The following is a 14095-nucleotide window of genomic DNA, read 5'->3' as shown; positions in this document are numbered from 1 at the left end:
AAAGGAAGTAAGTACATATGTGTGAAGTATAAGGCTGTATCTAAAGCATCATACATTTTCAGTGACTCAAAAAAGCTAATGTGTAGATATGTTCTTGGCACCTGGTTCTAGAAAAGCACTGTCTCTGGTACAGGAATGCCTTTTTATTTCACTGGCTAGCACAGATGTGCTTTTCAGAGATTGTGAACAGCTCTCTCCATACCTCCCTCTTTATTCATGGTAAACCATTATGTCAGCACTAATGTTAGCCGTAATCATCCCAGGTTAGTCAGATTAATAGTTAAACTTGTCATAATGCTTAACTACAGTTACAGCAGGAGGGATGAACATGCTCTTCAGAAGGAAGCATGCAGTCCTGAGCCCAAGTTAGGGTTGCCAGGTCTTTGGGGGTGGATCCAGGAGAGGGCGGGGTTTGGGGAGGGCAGGGGCCTTAGCATGGTACAATGCCATTGAGCCCACCCTTTAAAGCAGCCATTTTCTCCATGGGGACTGATCTCTGTCAGCTGGAGATCAGTTGTACAAGCAGGAGATCCCCAGGCCCCACCTGGAGGCTGGCAACCCTAGCCCAAGTAATGAGCTCTCAAACATGGTTCGGGGTGTATCTGGTCTGGTCCTATCAGCTTTAAAATCCAATTATTGTTGATAGAAACGTTTTTGGTAGAAAACTGAACACAAGGTCAGAGAACTTGATATTATGCTTTCTTCTGATGAGGTGAGAACTGGAGGGAGTGAAGAATCTTACTGGTCATGCAAAACCAAATATAATGAGATTTTATTTTACTAGTTGTGAGCAGATACATTGAAGAGGGGGTACATACTCAAGTCAAGCCTCTAAGACAGCCTGGCAGTTCAATACTTTTGTGCAGCAGGAAATGAAAGGCCTTCGGTAATCTTGCCATCATATTCCACAGAACAGAAAATGAAATTTTATTTACATTTTGAAATATCACTTCTATCACTTCATTACCTTTTGAGGCAAAGCCAAAAGGAAAAGTTTTATGCTTTTCCAAGTTCAAATCTTTGTATTTTCTTCTACCCTCATTGCCTAATCTAGTCAAATTGCCACTGAATTAAGATTTATTGGTTTGTTTAATGTTTGGTTAAAATGTGAGAATTCTGTTTCAAGTAGGCAAATGTTTCTCTAATTTATGATATGTACCTGCCAGAATTTAAGCCTAGATTACAGATAATTCTTTACTGATGGAATATTTCATTAGCAAGAGGATTCCATTTTATTCTGTTGATAAAATCTCTTTTTACTAGGAAACCTGGTTTATGTAAATTTACAGAAACATGTTTATCATCCTTGAATGACCTATACCTCATTAAAGCCTATATCAAAGTGGAAGCTTTAAAGGGGCTCAAGTGATTGTTAAGAGCTCTGCATTGTTCTCTCTGACCAATCTTAGGAGTCTTGCACACAAGGACAGGATTTTGTGGTTTCCTTGTTGCTGGTACTACAGCTGCAAATAAAGCACAGCAGTAGCAGGATTTCCACATGGCATGTTTTCTCAGTCTCCCTGCCCTGATCTCCCACCAGAGGCTACCCCCCTCCCCTGGGCTACCATGACGTTTGCAATTTCTTAAAAATAGGCACTAGAATATCATTAAGTTGGCACTAGAATACCATTGTAACTGTAGGTGAAGCAGGCTGTCTGCATCACTAATTCATTTTTTGGTTGCAAAGATATATGTTTTCCTTTATATCTCAGCAAGGAAAGGATATAGAGACTTATTTTTTTAAAAAAACGAAAACCGAGAATTCAGAGAACCTGCTGCACCTATTATTACAAGTGTATTGACCTAATAATATTTTAGTGCTGATTTTTTTTAAAAAATAATAAACCTCAAGGTGGAGGGGGGAGGAAATGACTGCTGCGAAGACAGGGTCAGAGAAAATGGTTGCCATGTGGGCGGGAAAATCCAGATTTTCCCACTCACATGGCAGCCATCTAGGTTTACCATGATCTTTCCTAAAATTTCACAAAACAGGTTTGAGAAAGGTTGGTTAAAAGCCTGGGAAATCTGTGGAGGTGCACAAATGTACCACAAGGCAGTGTGGAAGCAGGAAAAAATTATCTTCCCTAAAACATTGAATTTGGGTCAGATGACCCATGTCAGTATATCTAATTCGCAACATGGCCCCATTTGTGGATACTTAAATCTGGAGACTGGAGCAATGAACAGACAGGACAGATCTTTCTACAAATCTGAAAAATGCCCAAGTTATGAAAAAAAAATGATGAATTTTAAAAAATGGTAAAAGGAGTGCCTGTATCTTTAAGAAACAGATGTACTCCATGTCTGTTGCTAGGCAACCATGACACTATTGCCAGCCTTCAAGCCTTGATTTTGGTCAGTAAAAGGCAGGGAGAGGGACAGAAACCCTTTCCAGGATTGTTTTGGCCTTTGAGGGAGGACTAGTCAGGGCCAGTCCTGGCAGGAACCACTGAGTGACTTGATACCATGTGTGGCATCCTTGCTTATTGGGGAGACAGTTTTACCTTTAAAACACTCTCTGTGTACCTAAACTTGGTAGATTTCTGCTGCTAAAAATTCCAAATCTCTCTCTTTTAGTAGAATGACCTAGGGTCTAGGCACATCAGAGGACTATGTAGCCGTGAGGAAGGACTATTCTGATTTGTGGGATAAGTTTAAACAAAAAATGATTTATTTAATAAAGAACAAAATAGGTTTCTGGTTATTTTGAACTGTTGCTAATGAAAGGAACTTGTAAATATAACTGGCAAAGCTTGGTGTCACAAACAGTCTCTCAAACTCCCAAAACTCCACTCTGACAGGCGTAGACAGTCTAATCTCACTCTCTCATCTCTTTGTTTTATTCACACAGAATAGACTCAAAACTCATATTCACACAGACTAAACTGTTTGTCTTATTCACACAGAATAGGCTCAAAAACTATGCTCTCTCTTCAAACTTCACACACAGAATCACTCTCATAGACACCCCTCCTCCCACGCTCTCAGTCATCCGCCAATCACATCACACTTGTCTCCCTCTATCACTCTTCTTACAGTCCTGCAGTCAAACTAAGCATTTAAAGAAACACACACACCAAAACATGAAATCATTACACGCTTGGGGCTCTTTAGCTTGGAGAAACGACGACTAAGGGGTGTGGGACTGCACAGAGACCACGACGAAAATAAACAGGTTGCTTACCTGTAACTGATGATCTTCGAGTGATCATCTGTGCAGTACCACAATCCCACCCAGCCTTCCCCACTGCTGGCATCTCCTGATCACTTACCTTAGTTGGTGGGACTTACCGGTAGCCAGAGATCATTTCGGGGGGATTGCGGGGGATCGCAGTTCCCCCGGGTGAGGTACGGGGGCGGGGCTCATGACGAAGCCCCCGCCCCCTTGCTTTTGGCCACCCTGCTTCCGGCCCTCATTCAGCCAGGAGGAGGCAGGAGAAAAGGGAGGGTAAGTTGCTTCCTCCCTGCCTCTCCCCATCCCGGCCTTATGACAGACTTCCGGTGATGTCAGGGTGTGTGGCCTTATGACACACTTCCGATGATGTCAGGGGGTGTGGCATATGCTAATGAGTTATGCTAATGAGTTCCACTAGCTCTTTTTCTACGAAACGACCCCTGCCGGTAGCATTCGAAGGAACTGAGTGGGAGGCGACTCTCTCCCCCGCTCCAGGGTGGGAAAAGAGCCCGCCAAAAAGACTCCTGAGGCAAGCTCTGGAATATTCTTCGGTCGAGGTCATATGCAGGCACCCAACCACATGTGTGGTACTGCACAGATGACCACTCGAAGATCATCAGTTACAGGTAAGCAACCTGTTTTTCTCACTATTAAAAAAAAGAAATCAGCAATTTCAAATTTTGTGTTTTTCATTCTTCCTAAAATGCATTTATGTTTGAAAATTGGTGGGCGCAGGGGGGGGGGGCAGAAGGTAGCCTCGCCTAGTGTGCAAGAAAACCTGGCACCGGCCCTGTGTTATAGTAATGTGCTTTGGTGAATAATAGTATGTGGTATAATTTAGTATCCAAGCTAACATGTTATAGGTATGTTTTTGAGATGTCTATGTACGTATATCTAATGGGGCAAATGTATTTGAAAATATGTCCATAAAGATAGGTTCGGGCTGCTTTGGTGGATGAACGTCAGCCTCCATTTAATTTCCTAGCAATTTTACCCTTTGGTCCTATTTTTCCTCTTAGTCAGCATCTTATCCTTTGCTCTTGGTTGTTCAAGTTGTGAAGTACCACTCAATTATATAGCTGTCTGGTTGTTGCTTCTTTTTGTCTATATTGATGCATGATCCTTTTCTTCCAGACCTGTTAACCAGGGCATTGTTCTGTCCTTTATTGTGATTTGCCAGATTTGCTAGACATGCTGATTAGTCTGCAAGGAGGGTAGTGATTGGTGGGTTTAATGACTGATACGATGAATATTTTGATGCCTTGCTAAAGGGGGGATAAGTGGTGCTATTTCCCATGCAGTGTCAGTGTGAAATGCGCTTTCGTGTGGGGCTTTCCCAGGTGAAAGTTTGCACATTCTCCATAGGGAACACAGTCTATTAGCTTCCCTTTCAGCTTTCAGATGGAACAGCTCCTGCTTATTCCAGCAAAAGAGACAAGATTCATATTTAGCTCAAATTGAAAATGTGTCCAATTAATGAGATGCAGTAAAGAGAAGTAGTCACAAAAGTTGTACTGCCAATGTACCTTGGGGTTTTAGACAAATATTTATAGATCTTTTTGTTTTTCTTTTATGTTTTTCTTTTAATTCAGGACAGCAGCAAAGTATATACAACACTCATTTCCTACTTAGAAATTTATAATGAGTGTGGTTATGATCTACTGGACCCAAGACACGAAGCCTCCAGATTAGAAGATTTACCGTGAGTAAATAGATTTTTAACATCAGCAAGCCTCCTTTTTCTTACTCTTAAAAACAAAACGAAAACCACATGGATATTTTAACCTGCAATAGATAACCTATTGTATTCACCTATGTCATTGGATTTACACTTTATTCCAGGGCTGTAGCCAAGATGTTTTAATACAGGGGGGCTTTAAATAAGTCAGGGGGCACCCTACACCCCCCTGCGCCCCCCAAGGGAGCACCTGGGCTGGATGGGAAGTTGGGGGGCCTTGGCAGTAAGTTGGGGGGGCGGGCCCCAAGATGCTCCACTGTAGCTATGGGCCTGCTTTATTCTGTATGAGAAATTTATGCCCCCCCCTCCATTTTAGATGACAGTATAGCATTGCATTGTATCAAAAAGACCAAATTCATCTAATGGGAAATATCTGTTGAGATTTCCATTTAATAGGGACTGTGGATGATAAGAGGCCTGCATTTATAGAGAACTCTTTGTTTTTGTTGTACAGTGACACAGCAGTTTTGCGTACAGTATTCAGGAGTCTAAATTCTGTGTAGTGGCATATAATCAAACATATAATGATCAATAGATATTCAAAATAACTATATGTTTTTCTTAAACAGAGATTGAAAGTAGGCTTTGTGATGCTTTCAGCCTTGTGCCTGACAGGCCACCCTCATTCCCTGCTCAGGCAGCCAGCCCTTGAGCAAACAAGAGAAGCCCTGCTCAGAAGCTAAGGAGGGAACCCTCTCATCTCAGAAGGAATCCCTGGCTGCTTTCCAACATCCCTCTTAAGCAGGGTTCAGAGCTCGTTACTTAATCAAAGAAGGAAATGAGGTTGGTCTGGCAGGACCTGTTGGGGACAAATTCATGCCGACTTCCCCGGATCACCAAGTTGTTCTTTAGATGCTCGCAGACTGATCACTTTAAAATCTGTTCCAGTATCTTCCCTGGGACAGATGTCAGACAGACTGTCCTGTAGTTTCCTGGGTTATCCCTCCTCCCTTTTTTGAAAATTGGGATAACATCTGCCCTCCTCCAGTCTTGTGGCATATCTCCTGTCATCCAAGAGGTCTGGAAGATGATGGACAAAGGCTCTGCAAGCTCTCTAGAAAGTTCTTTGAACACTCTTGGGTGCATACCATCTGGCCTGGGAGATTTGTACTCATTCAATGTAACCAGGTGCTTCTCAACTACCTCTCTGTCCATGTCAACCAGCAGCCGGGACGCCGTGCCTTGCCTACTACTATATCTAGATAAGCCTGTTCTCTTTTTCGGGGGGGGGGGAGGGGAAACTGAGGCAAAATAGGCATTGAGCTTTTCTGCTTTCTCTCTGTCCTCTGTCAGAGTTTCTCCATTTTCACCCAACAGTGGGCCCATTGCCTCTTTTATCTTGCGTTTTCTCCTCACATATCTGAAGAAGATTTTCTTCTTGTAGCGAGCTCCCTGGCCAGCTTTAGCTCACTGTGAGCTTATATTTCCCCTGCTGTCTTAACACTTTTTTTGGATATAAAGATAGCCAGGGGGACCCCAGCACTTTGTTCCAGCCACTGGATCCCATCTCAGTACTGAGATCCGGCAATTGACTCCAAACCCCCTTGTGGGAGCACATAGTGGGAAAGTGTGTGTGAATCTGCATTAGCTCTGCTATCCAGTACAGGTACCCCTGAAGACCATGCTCCTGTTCCTATTTCACTCCCTCCAATGCTGTTCTTTCCTTTCTTCTGATGAACATTTCTGTACTCCACTCACTTAGACAGGCTTGTGGATTTACTTCCTCCTTACCATCCCCATCTGCCTTTAGACGAGTAACATATGCTTTAGTTAGGAGTTAGTAGAAATTAGGATTTATAGAACTGCTGTGTGTGTGTTTTTCTACCTTTGTATTCAATGTGCTAGGAGCTGCGGTGGCTCAAGTGGTTAAGACGCTGAACTGCAGGCTGTGGAAGGTCAGTAGTTCAGCGGTTCAAGACCCGGGTGCCGCAAGACAGGGTGAGCTCCTGTCTCTAGTTCCAGCTCCTGCCAACCTAGCAGTTCGAAAGCAAGAAATTGCAAGTAGATAAATAGGTATCACATCGGTGGGAAGGTAACAGCATTCTGTGCACCTCGGCGTTGAGTCATGCGGCCACATGACGATGGAAATGTCTTTGGACAGCGCTGGCTCTTAGGCTTGGAAATGGAGATGAGTTGGATTCGACTGGTTTTTGAGCAAGGGAAACCTTTACCTTTAAGGTTTGCAAATATTGCAGCACTTGTGATATGAAATAAATGCTCAAAATAGTTCTAAATTGTATTGCTTAACTTTGGCACATGTCTTGATGGCCCCAGCTAGCCTGATCTCATCAGATCTTGGAAGCTAAGCATGGTTAGCCGTGATTTTTTTTACACAGAACCTACCAGGGGAGAGGCAATCCTAGACTTGGTCCTAAGTGATGCCCAAGACCTGGTGAGACATGTAAATGTGATAGTGCTGGTCAGGAACAGTGAAAATAATGATATTAAGTTCAACATTTATGTAAACAGGGAGTTGCCCAAAAAGACCAGCACAACCACTTTTAACTTTAGAAGGGGCAATTTCTCTCAAATGCAGGGGCTTGTGAAGAAGAAACTGAAAGGAAAGGTAAAGGTAAACGGTAAAGGTTTTCCTTCCTCGAAAACCAGTCGAATCCGACTCTAGGGGGCGGTGCTCATCTCTGTTACCAAGCTGAAGAGCCAGCACTGTCCGAAGACGTTTCTGTGGTCATGTGGCCGGCATTACTAAATGCCGAGGCACATGGAATGCTGTTACCTTCCCACCAAAGTGTTACCTATTTATCTACTTGCAGTTTCTTGCTTTTGAACTGCTAGGTTGGCAGGAGCTGGGGCAGAGACGGGAGCTCACTCTGTCACGTGGCACTAGAGTCTAGAGTCAAATCCCTTCCAGAAGCATGGAGACTATTTAAAACTAGAATCCTAGAAGCTCATATAAGTGTATACCACCAGTTAGGAAAAGTACAAATAGGTATAAAAAAAGGCCTGCATGGTTAATGAATAAAGTAATGGAAGCTGTAAGAGGTAAGAACGATTCCTTTAAGCAGTGGAAGTCTAGTCCGAGTGAGGTTGATAAAAGGGAGCACAGGCTGTGGCAAATAAAATGCAAGTTGGTGATCAGACAGGCAAAAAGGGACTATGGGAAACATATTTCAAAAAACATAAGACCAACAATAAAAATGTCTTCAAATACATTAGGAGCAGAAAACCAGCCAGGGGATGACCCAGGGGTAAAAGAATTACTAAAGGATGATAGGGAAATGGCAGAGAAGCTGAATGCATCTTTTGCCTCTGTCTTCACTGTGGAAGATGGGAGGTGCTTGCCCACTCCAGAACTGCCAATTTCTGGAGGGGTGTTGAAAGACCTGAGTTGGATTGAGGTGGTGAGAGAGGAAGTCCTATGATTGATGGACAAATTAAAATCTGACAAATCACCAGGCCCAGATGGCATAAATCCAAAAGTTCTAAAAGAATTCAAATGTGAACTTGTGAATCTCAGTTGGCAGCAACGAAGCAACGGGTTTAAATTACATGCAGAAAGGGATCGGCTGGATATTAGGAAAAACTTTTTCAGGGTCAGAGTAGTTCAAAGGTGGAATTAGCTGCCTAGAGAGGTGGTTAGCTCCCCTTCACTGACAGCTGTCAAGAAGAGGCTGGACGAATATTTGCCAGAGATGCTTTAGGCTGGTCCTGCATTGGGCAGGGGGTTGGACCGGATGGTCTATATGGCCCCTTCCAACTCTATGATTCTATGATTGAAGATTAGAAGTTCAGCTCTGGACAGATTGAGTAGAGACTATATGAAAATGTAGACAGAGATTTGAGGCTGGATCTTGGGTTAAATGTGGGACAGAAAGGTCGTTCTGAGCACCATGACATTTTGTTAAATTAGCAGAGACCAAGAACAAATCCCCTTGGGACTCTACAGGAGAGGGAGAAAGGACAAAATGAGCTTTTCTGTGTGGAAAAGTTAAATAAGTAATTCGGTCAGAAGAGAACTGATTTAGAATTGAATCATGGAGGCTAGAGATCAAGAGAGGAAAAGATCACACAGGTGACTCCTTTCTGGGTGAGGGAGTGGCAGTTCCAAAGGAAGCCATGCAAAGGATGGAGTGATGTGGAGAGGCAGAGAATGGGAGTAGGGGGTACCACGATGCTAGAAGCAGCCACCCACAGATTGAGGTTAATAGAATGGCAGATAAAGTGGAAACTTCAGGGATTACAAAGGTGTTCCAAGAAAGATAGGGATTTTGACAGAGCAAAGTAATCACTAAACTGGGCTACAGCCTATTCACTGGGAGCACAAGGGCAACTAGTGGCTTTTTCTGTACATAATGCAGGTATCAGCTTTGGTGATACTGTTGCATTATATTTGTGTCCCATTTTTTCTTTCACATATGTTTCTTTGAGTATACTATATTAAAATAATGAAAAAGACAAAACATTGAGTCTATGAACAGGAATGTCAACTTGATAGTGCTCAGTAAAATTACTCTCTGATTTTGTTTGTAAATCTCCTAAATTATTTCTAAATTATTGTTATTATTAATATTCGGGAGGTCTCTTTTGCCGAAACACATCCCCTTCTACAGTGGCAGAAATAGCAATTGATTTGGTTAGAAAGTAAATAGTCTCCTATACCAAATAGCAGCCCTGTCACCAAGTGGGTGGAAGCCATAGATATTTTGAAATATTTTACTTCTCATTATTCCTCCATTAACAGGAGCTTCATTTTGATATAGGTATTCTGTTCCCATTTCTATGGTACAGGTAGACATGTAAAAATAACATAAGAATTAATCGTAATTTGGATCTTGATATGGAAAAGTACTGCTCATTTACTCATAATGATTGAGAGGAGGTAGAAGCAAGATTTTTGTTTTCTCTATAAACAAAGAATGTTTTCCATTTGGCTAAGTAGATGGAATTTGTAGACTCCTTTAAAGATGAGTGGACTATTCATAAAACAGCCAAGCTGTACTGTACTATTCAACTGCATCCACCAAGCTGTAAAGCTAGCAAGAGACTCTAAAATCCAAAGGCTTTTTTTCTGCCTTCAGCACCCAAAGTCAAGATGAGCCCTATCAATTCCCCAAGACACTATGTAAAGGTAAAGGTTTCCCTTGCTCGAAAGCCAGTCGAATCTGACTCTAGGGATGCGGTGCTCATCTCCGTTTCCAAGCCGAAGAGCCAGCATTGTCCAAAGACATTTCTGTGGTCATGTGGCCGGCATGACTAAACGTCAAGGCGCACGGAACACTGTTATCTTCCCACCGAAGTGGTACCTATTTATCTACTTGCAATTTCTTGCTTTTAAACTGCTAGGTTGGTAGGAGCTGGGGCAGAGACGGGCGCTCACTCCATCATGCGGCACTTGGGTCTCGAACTTCTGAACTACCGACCTTCTGGTCTGCAGCTCAGCGACTTAACCACTTGAGCCACCACAGCCCCCAAGACACTATGAGTAACCTTCTATTTGAGCTTTAGAACTCTCAGTGCCAGCTGCCTTGAGAACCATACAACTTTCTTTCAGGCCTTAACAATCAGGTCTATATTCCCTTAGTATTCTTGGTAGTGGCTGCCCCAAGCCTACAGGATGTATGACGTTCGATATTAAGTATGTGAAGATATCAGAAAAGAATGCAACCATTATAAAGGCTCAGTACCACCAGACTGTCCTTTTCCTGTATGTTCTCTGCTTCTGTTTGCTTCCTGTTTGCATTATGATGATGGTGAGTGCATAGTCATGGACCTACCTAACTTCTCCAAAGGCCAACCTTGTAATCTGTTGTTCCATTTCTCCAAAGGCCAACCTTGTAATCAAAGCTGGTCCATTTGTCACCTTAGCCTGACCAGTAGTTCTTTGATATTTCTATTTTTTATTTTATTTTGATATTAGTTTGATATTAGCATCCATGGCTCCTGGAGAGATGATCTCTGTCAGCTGGAGATCAATTGTAAAAGTGGGAGATCCCGAGTCCCCACCTGGAGGCTGGCAACCCTAGCAGTTGAACTGTTGCTTTCTATTAAAGTTGTTCCTTTGCTGCCTTCTTTCTTCTCCCTCTTATCTTGGAGTGCTATGTGACACTCCCCTGTGTCTTCAACAAGGCTCAGCTAAACTTTGAACTTCTTTACCGTGTAATTTTTAATTCAAAGAACATTTTACTTGCTGCCTCCAAGTTTAGGTTGCTATCTATATGTTTGATGGCATTCATTTCTATTTGGAATAAAGCCTGGTTTACAGTTTGTAGCCAAAATACCAAAAATGTTTCACACTCAACCTCTTCCCTTGACTTTTTCTTTCAGAAAGGTGACAATAATGGAAGACCCTGATCAAAACATTCACCTGAAACATCTCTCTTTGCATCAAGCAATCAATGAGGAAGAAGCACTGAACCTTCTTTTCTTAGGAGACACCAACAGGATGATTGCAGAGGTGAGAATTTTGGGGCAAACCAATCTGACTTAATCAGTTTATTCAGAATCAAATTGTTTAAGCATTCCAATGAAACTGACCTAGTTAGTATAAGAGAGGAGGTTTCAGTGTATTAGTGGCTTCTTCATAGTTTTATAAGAATGAAAAATTGTTTCATAATAATAAAAACATATTTTTGCCTCCTTGAATAAGAACATAAGAAGAGCCCTGCTGGATCAGACCAGTGACCCATCTGGTCCAGCATCCTGTTGCACACAGCGGCCAACCAGTTCCTTTAGTGAGCCAACGCACAGAGGCTGAGACCTTCTGATTGCTTTCTGAATTTGTACTTGTTATTGAATGGGGAGGGAGGTAATAAATACCAAACTAACGGTTCTGTGTAGGTGTATTGGAACACTTTTTTTTCCAGTAGCCTGAAAAAATGGTTGAGGGCTCAAACTAAATATCATTCATGCAGTTGTGCAGAAGAATGCTGGATGTTAAATCTAGGAAGACTAACCATCTTTTCAGTGCAAATATTTTGCAGGTAATTTGTAGTATCATAAGTAGGCAGAGCTGATAGTTACTGATGTGTCCAAGGAGTACTCTCCCAGCTTCTGCCTGTCAGACCTATAGGCTGGGAAGTGTTAAAGGCTTTAGGCTTGGTTTCTTTTCCCTTCTTGGGGTATTATACCCCATTGTGACGGAGATGAAGTGTATGTACTTGGGTGTGAGAAGATTCACAGTAGATTTACCAATGCATTCCAGTTTTAACTGGATGTTTGTGCTTCCCTCTGAGGGTCCAAGATTTTGTAGACCCATTTTAGACATGCAAATGAAATCTCCTGATTCTGAAATAGGGTTTTTCAACCATTAAAGGACCTTGATCTTTCCAGGTCGTTCTAGGCCGTGGCACTCAGCATTATCTGGTATTTGGCAAATGTTAATACTGTGAGACCTTTGCACCCTGGTTTGAGCCCTGTCTGTTGTCCCTGCTACCTATCAGAGTTGTCCAGGAAACTGATGGAGGAAAATCTGATCTACATTAGGAGGAGGGCCAGAGAGCTTTTGAGGTCCAGTAATACTGAGACCTGGTTTTTCTGCTCCCCCCCCCCCCAGTCATTGTACTCCTTGGACTGGTAGGGAAGCCCCAGTGCAGGCTAGTAAAGGCATAGTAGGCTTTGATAGTTTAGGTCCTGGCATGTGTCCAAAGATTATCAGGCAGGTAGAGAAAACTAATGGCCTCCAGCTAAGGCCAAATCTAGAATTAGTTCAGGTGGACTCAATTTAATCTCAAGCAGTTTGTCAAATTTTCCTAAATTAATTTGGGATCAGGCTACGTGGGAAGTTCACCTGTCTCTAGGAAGCACTTAGTCATGGTTGTAATTTGTCTATATATTTAAAATCTCGTATTTTTACTCTACTAACCAAAGTGCATAGATAGTATTTTGAATGTTGTGCATCCTGCATAAGTAATAAACATAAAAAGATCAGGGCAGTTATTTTATGTGGTGGTATTGAAACTTCTTCTAGATGTGCATTGGAAGTGGTTACAGTAACAGGTAAAATCATTTTTATTTCATTTTACTCCCTCAATTGTATGCCTTTGGGGGCGGAAAGGATATATTATTATGTTACTATTAGGAATATATGGGATATATTAATATATTTAAAATTAATAACAATATATTAATCTGTGTCCTAATTAAAGATTTGTCCTAGATGCAAGAGCTCCAGTGTACACATGCAGCTTCCTGTCTGTCAACAGTTTTTCCCTTTTATTTCAAAATGAAGGGAGCTAATCCACATTTGCATTCTATTGTAGGTGAGAATTGGCTCCCTCTACTGAAGGGTACTCACACGACATTCGTGTCTTTAGATAGGAATATATACTTCACTGGTTTGGGTTAAATGCTGAGAATTCCAAAGAAGGGTTTAATTTGAAGACATAGATCTGCTATCTTTCTGTCTAGATTTGTTTTAAATGATATTGTTAATCTAAAGTAGCACAGAATATATGTGTGTACAGGGCCGGCCCGAGGTTGTCCTGCGCTCTAGGCGAGCGCAGATGCCAACCTCTCGGCAGGACCTGGAGACCACCCCAGCCCCCTCCCCTGGATGGCCGGGACCGCATGCGGTGGGGGGGGGCAGCGGCACAGGCGGTGCCAGCGCAAGGAGGGTTCTGCAGCCACACCGGCTGAGAGCGCGCCGGGCAGGCCAGCTGGTGGCTGCGGCTCCTGGGTCTCCCAAATCCTTGTCTGGAACACTAACCACTACACAACACTTCATGGGGCAGCAGCTGTTGAGCAGTAGCAAGCAGCTAGGCCTGCATGAGTTATGCACACCCCCAGTGACTGCTGTTCCACACCCAAAAGATGGGTTTTGGCTTGCAGTGAACTGAGTATGTGTCCTTTGACAAGCTAGGAGCATTTGGCCTCAGCCCTGCAACTGCAATGGGGAACAGGACAATATTAAGATACTTTGCAGGACTGTTTTGAGAAATACTGACAACATGTATTGTCAGGTATCATACAAAGCAAAATCTGCTTCCTTTTAATGTGACCATCATCACCCTTAAACTGGAATCAACTAAACCAGCTCAAGTCATACTGGAAAGCAGAGAAAGGCAATAGAACAAAATGTTATTTCCTAACCAAGTTATCATTTATTTCTTTACCTCTAAAAGGACTGTCTACTACCTTACAAACCTGCCTGACCAGTACAGTCATCTCCCTGCTTTGGGTGTCCCCATCTTCTGGCTTAATTGTAGAAGTTTATGAAGAAATGCTAT

At 42.6% G+C, this 14095-nt stretch overlaps 1 protein-coding gene across 1 annotated transcript in view; it reads left to right on the top strand.

Moving 5' to 3' along the window:
- Positions 1–14095, top strand: part of KIF6 (kinesin family member 6) — a 295241-nt gene that overhangs the window by 41914 nt on the left and 239232 nt on the right. Inside the window, exons 5-6 of the mRNA XM_015425506.1 lie at positions 4768–4877; positions 11196–11325. Coding sequence (XP_015280992.1) covers positions 4768–4877; positions 11196–11325 — 240 coding nt within the window. The remainder of the gene's footprint in view (positions 1–4767; positions 4878–11195; positions 11326–14095) is intronic.

The sequence above is a fragment of the Gekko japonicus genome, unplaced genomic scaffold (assembly GCF_001447785.1).
Source record: "Gekko japonicus isolate JY-2015 unplaced genomic scaffold, Gekko_japonicus_V1.1 scaffold506, whole genome shotgun sequence".
In the NCBI taxonomy this organism is placed as follows: domain Eukaryota; kingdom Metazoa; phylum Chordata; class Lepidosauria; order Squamata; family Gekkonidae; genus Gekko; species Gekko japonicus.
Note: the sequence above shows the minus strand (reverse complement) of the source record. Positions and strands in the feature narration are given on the sequence as shown.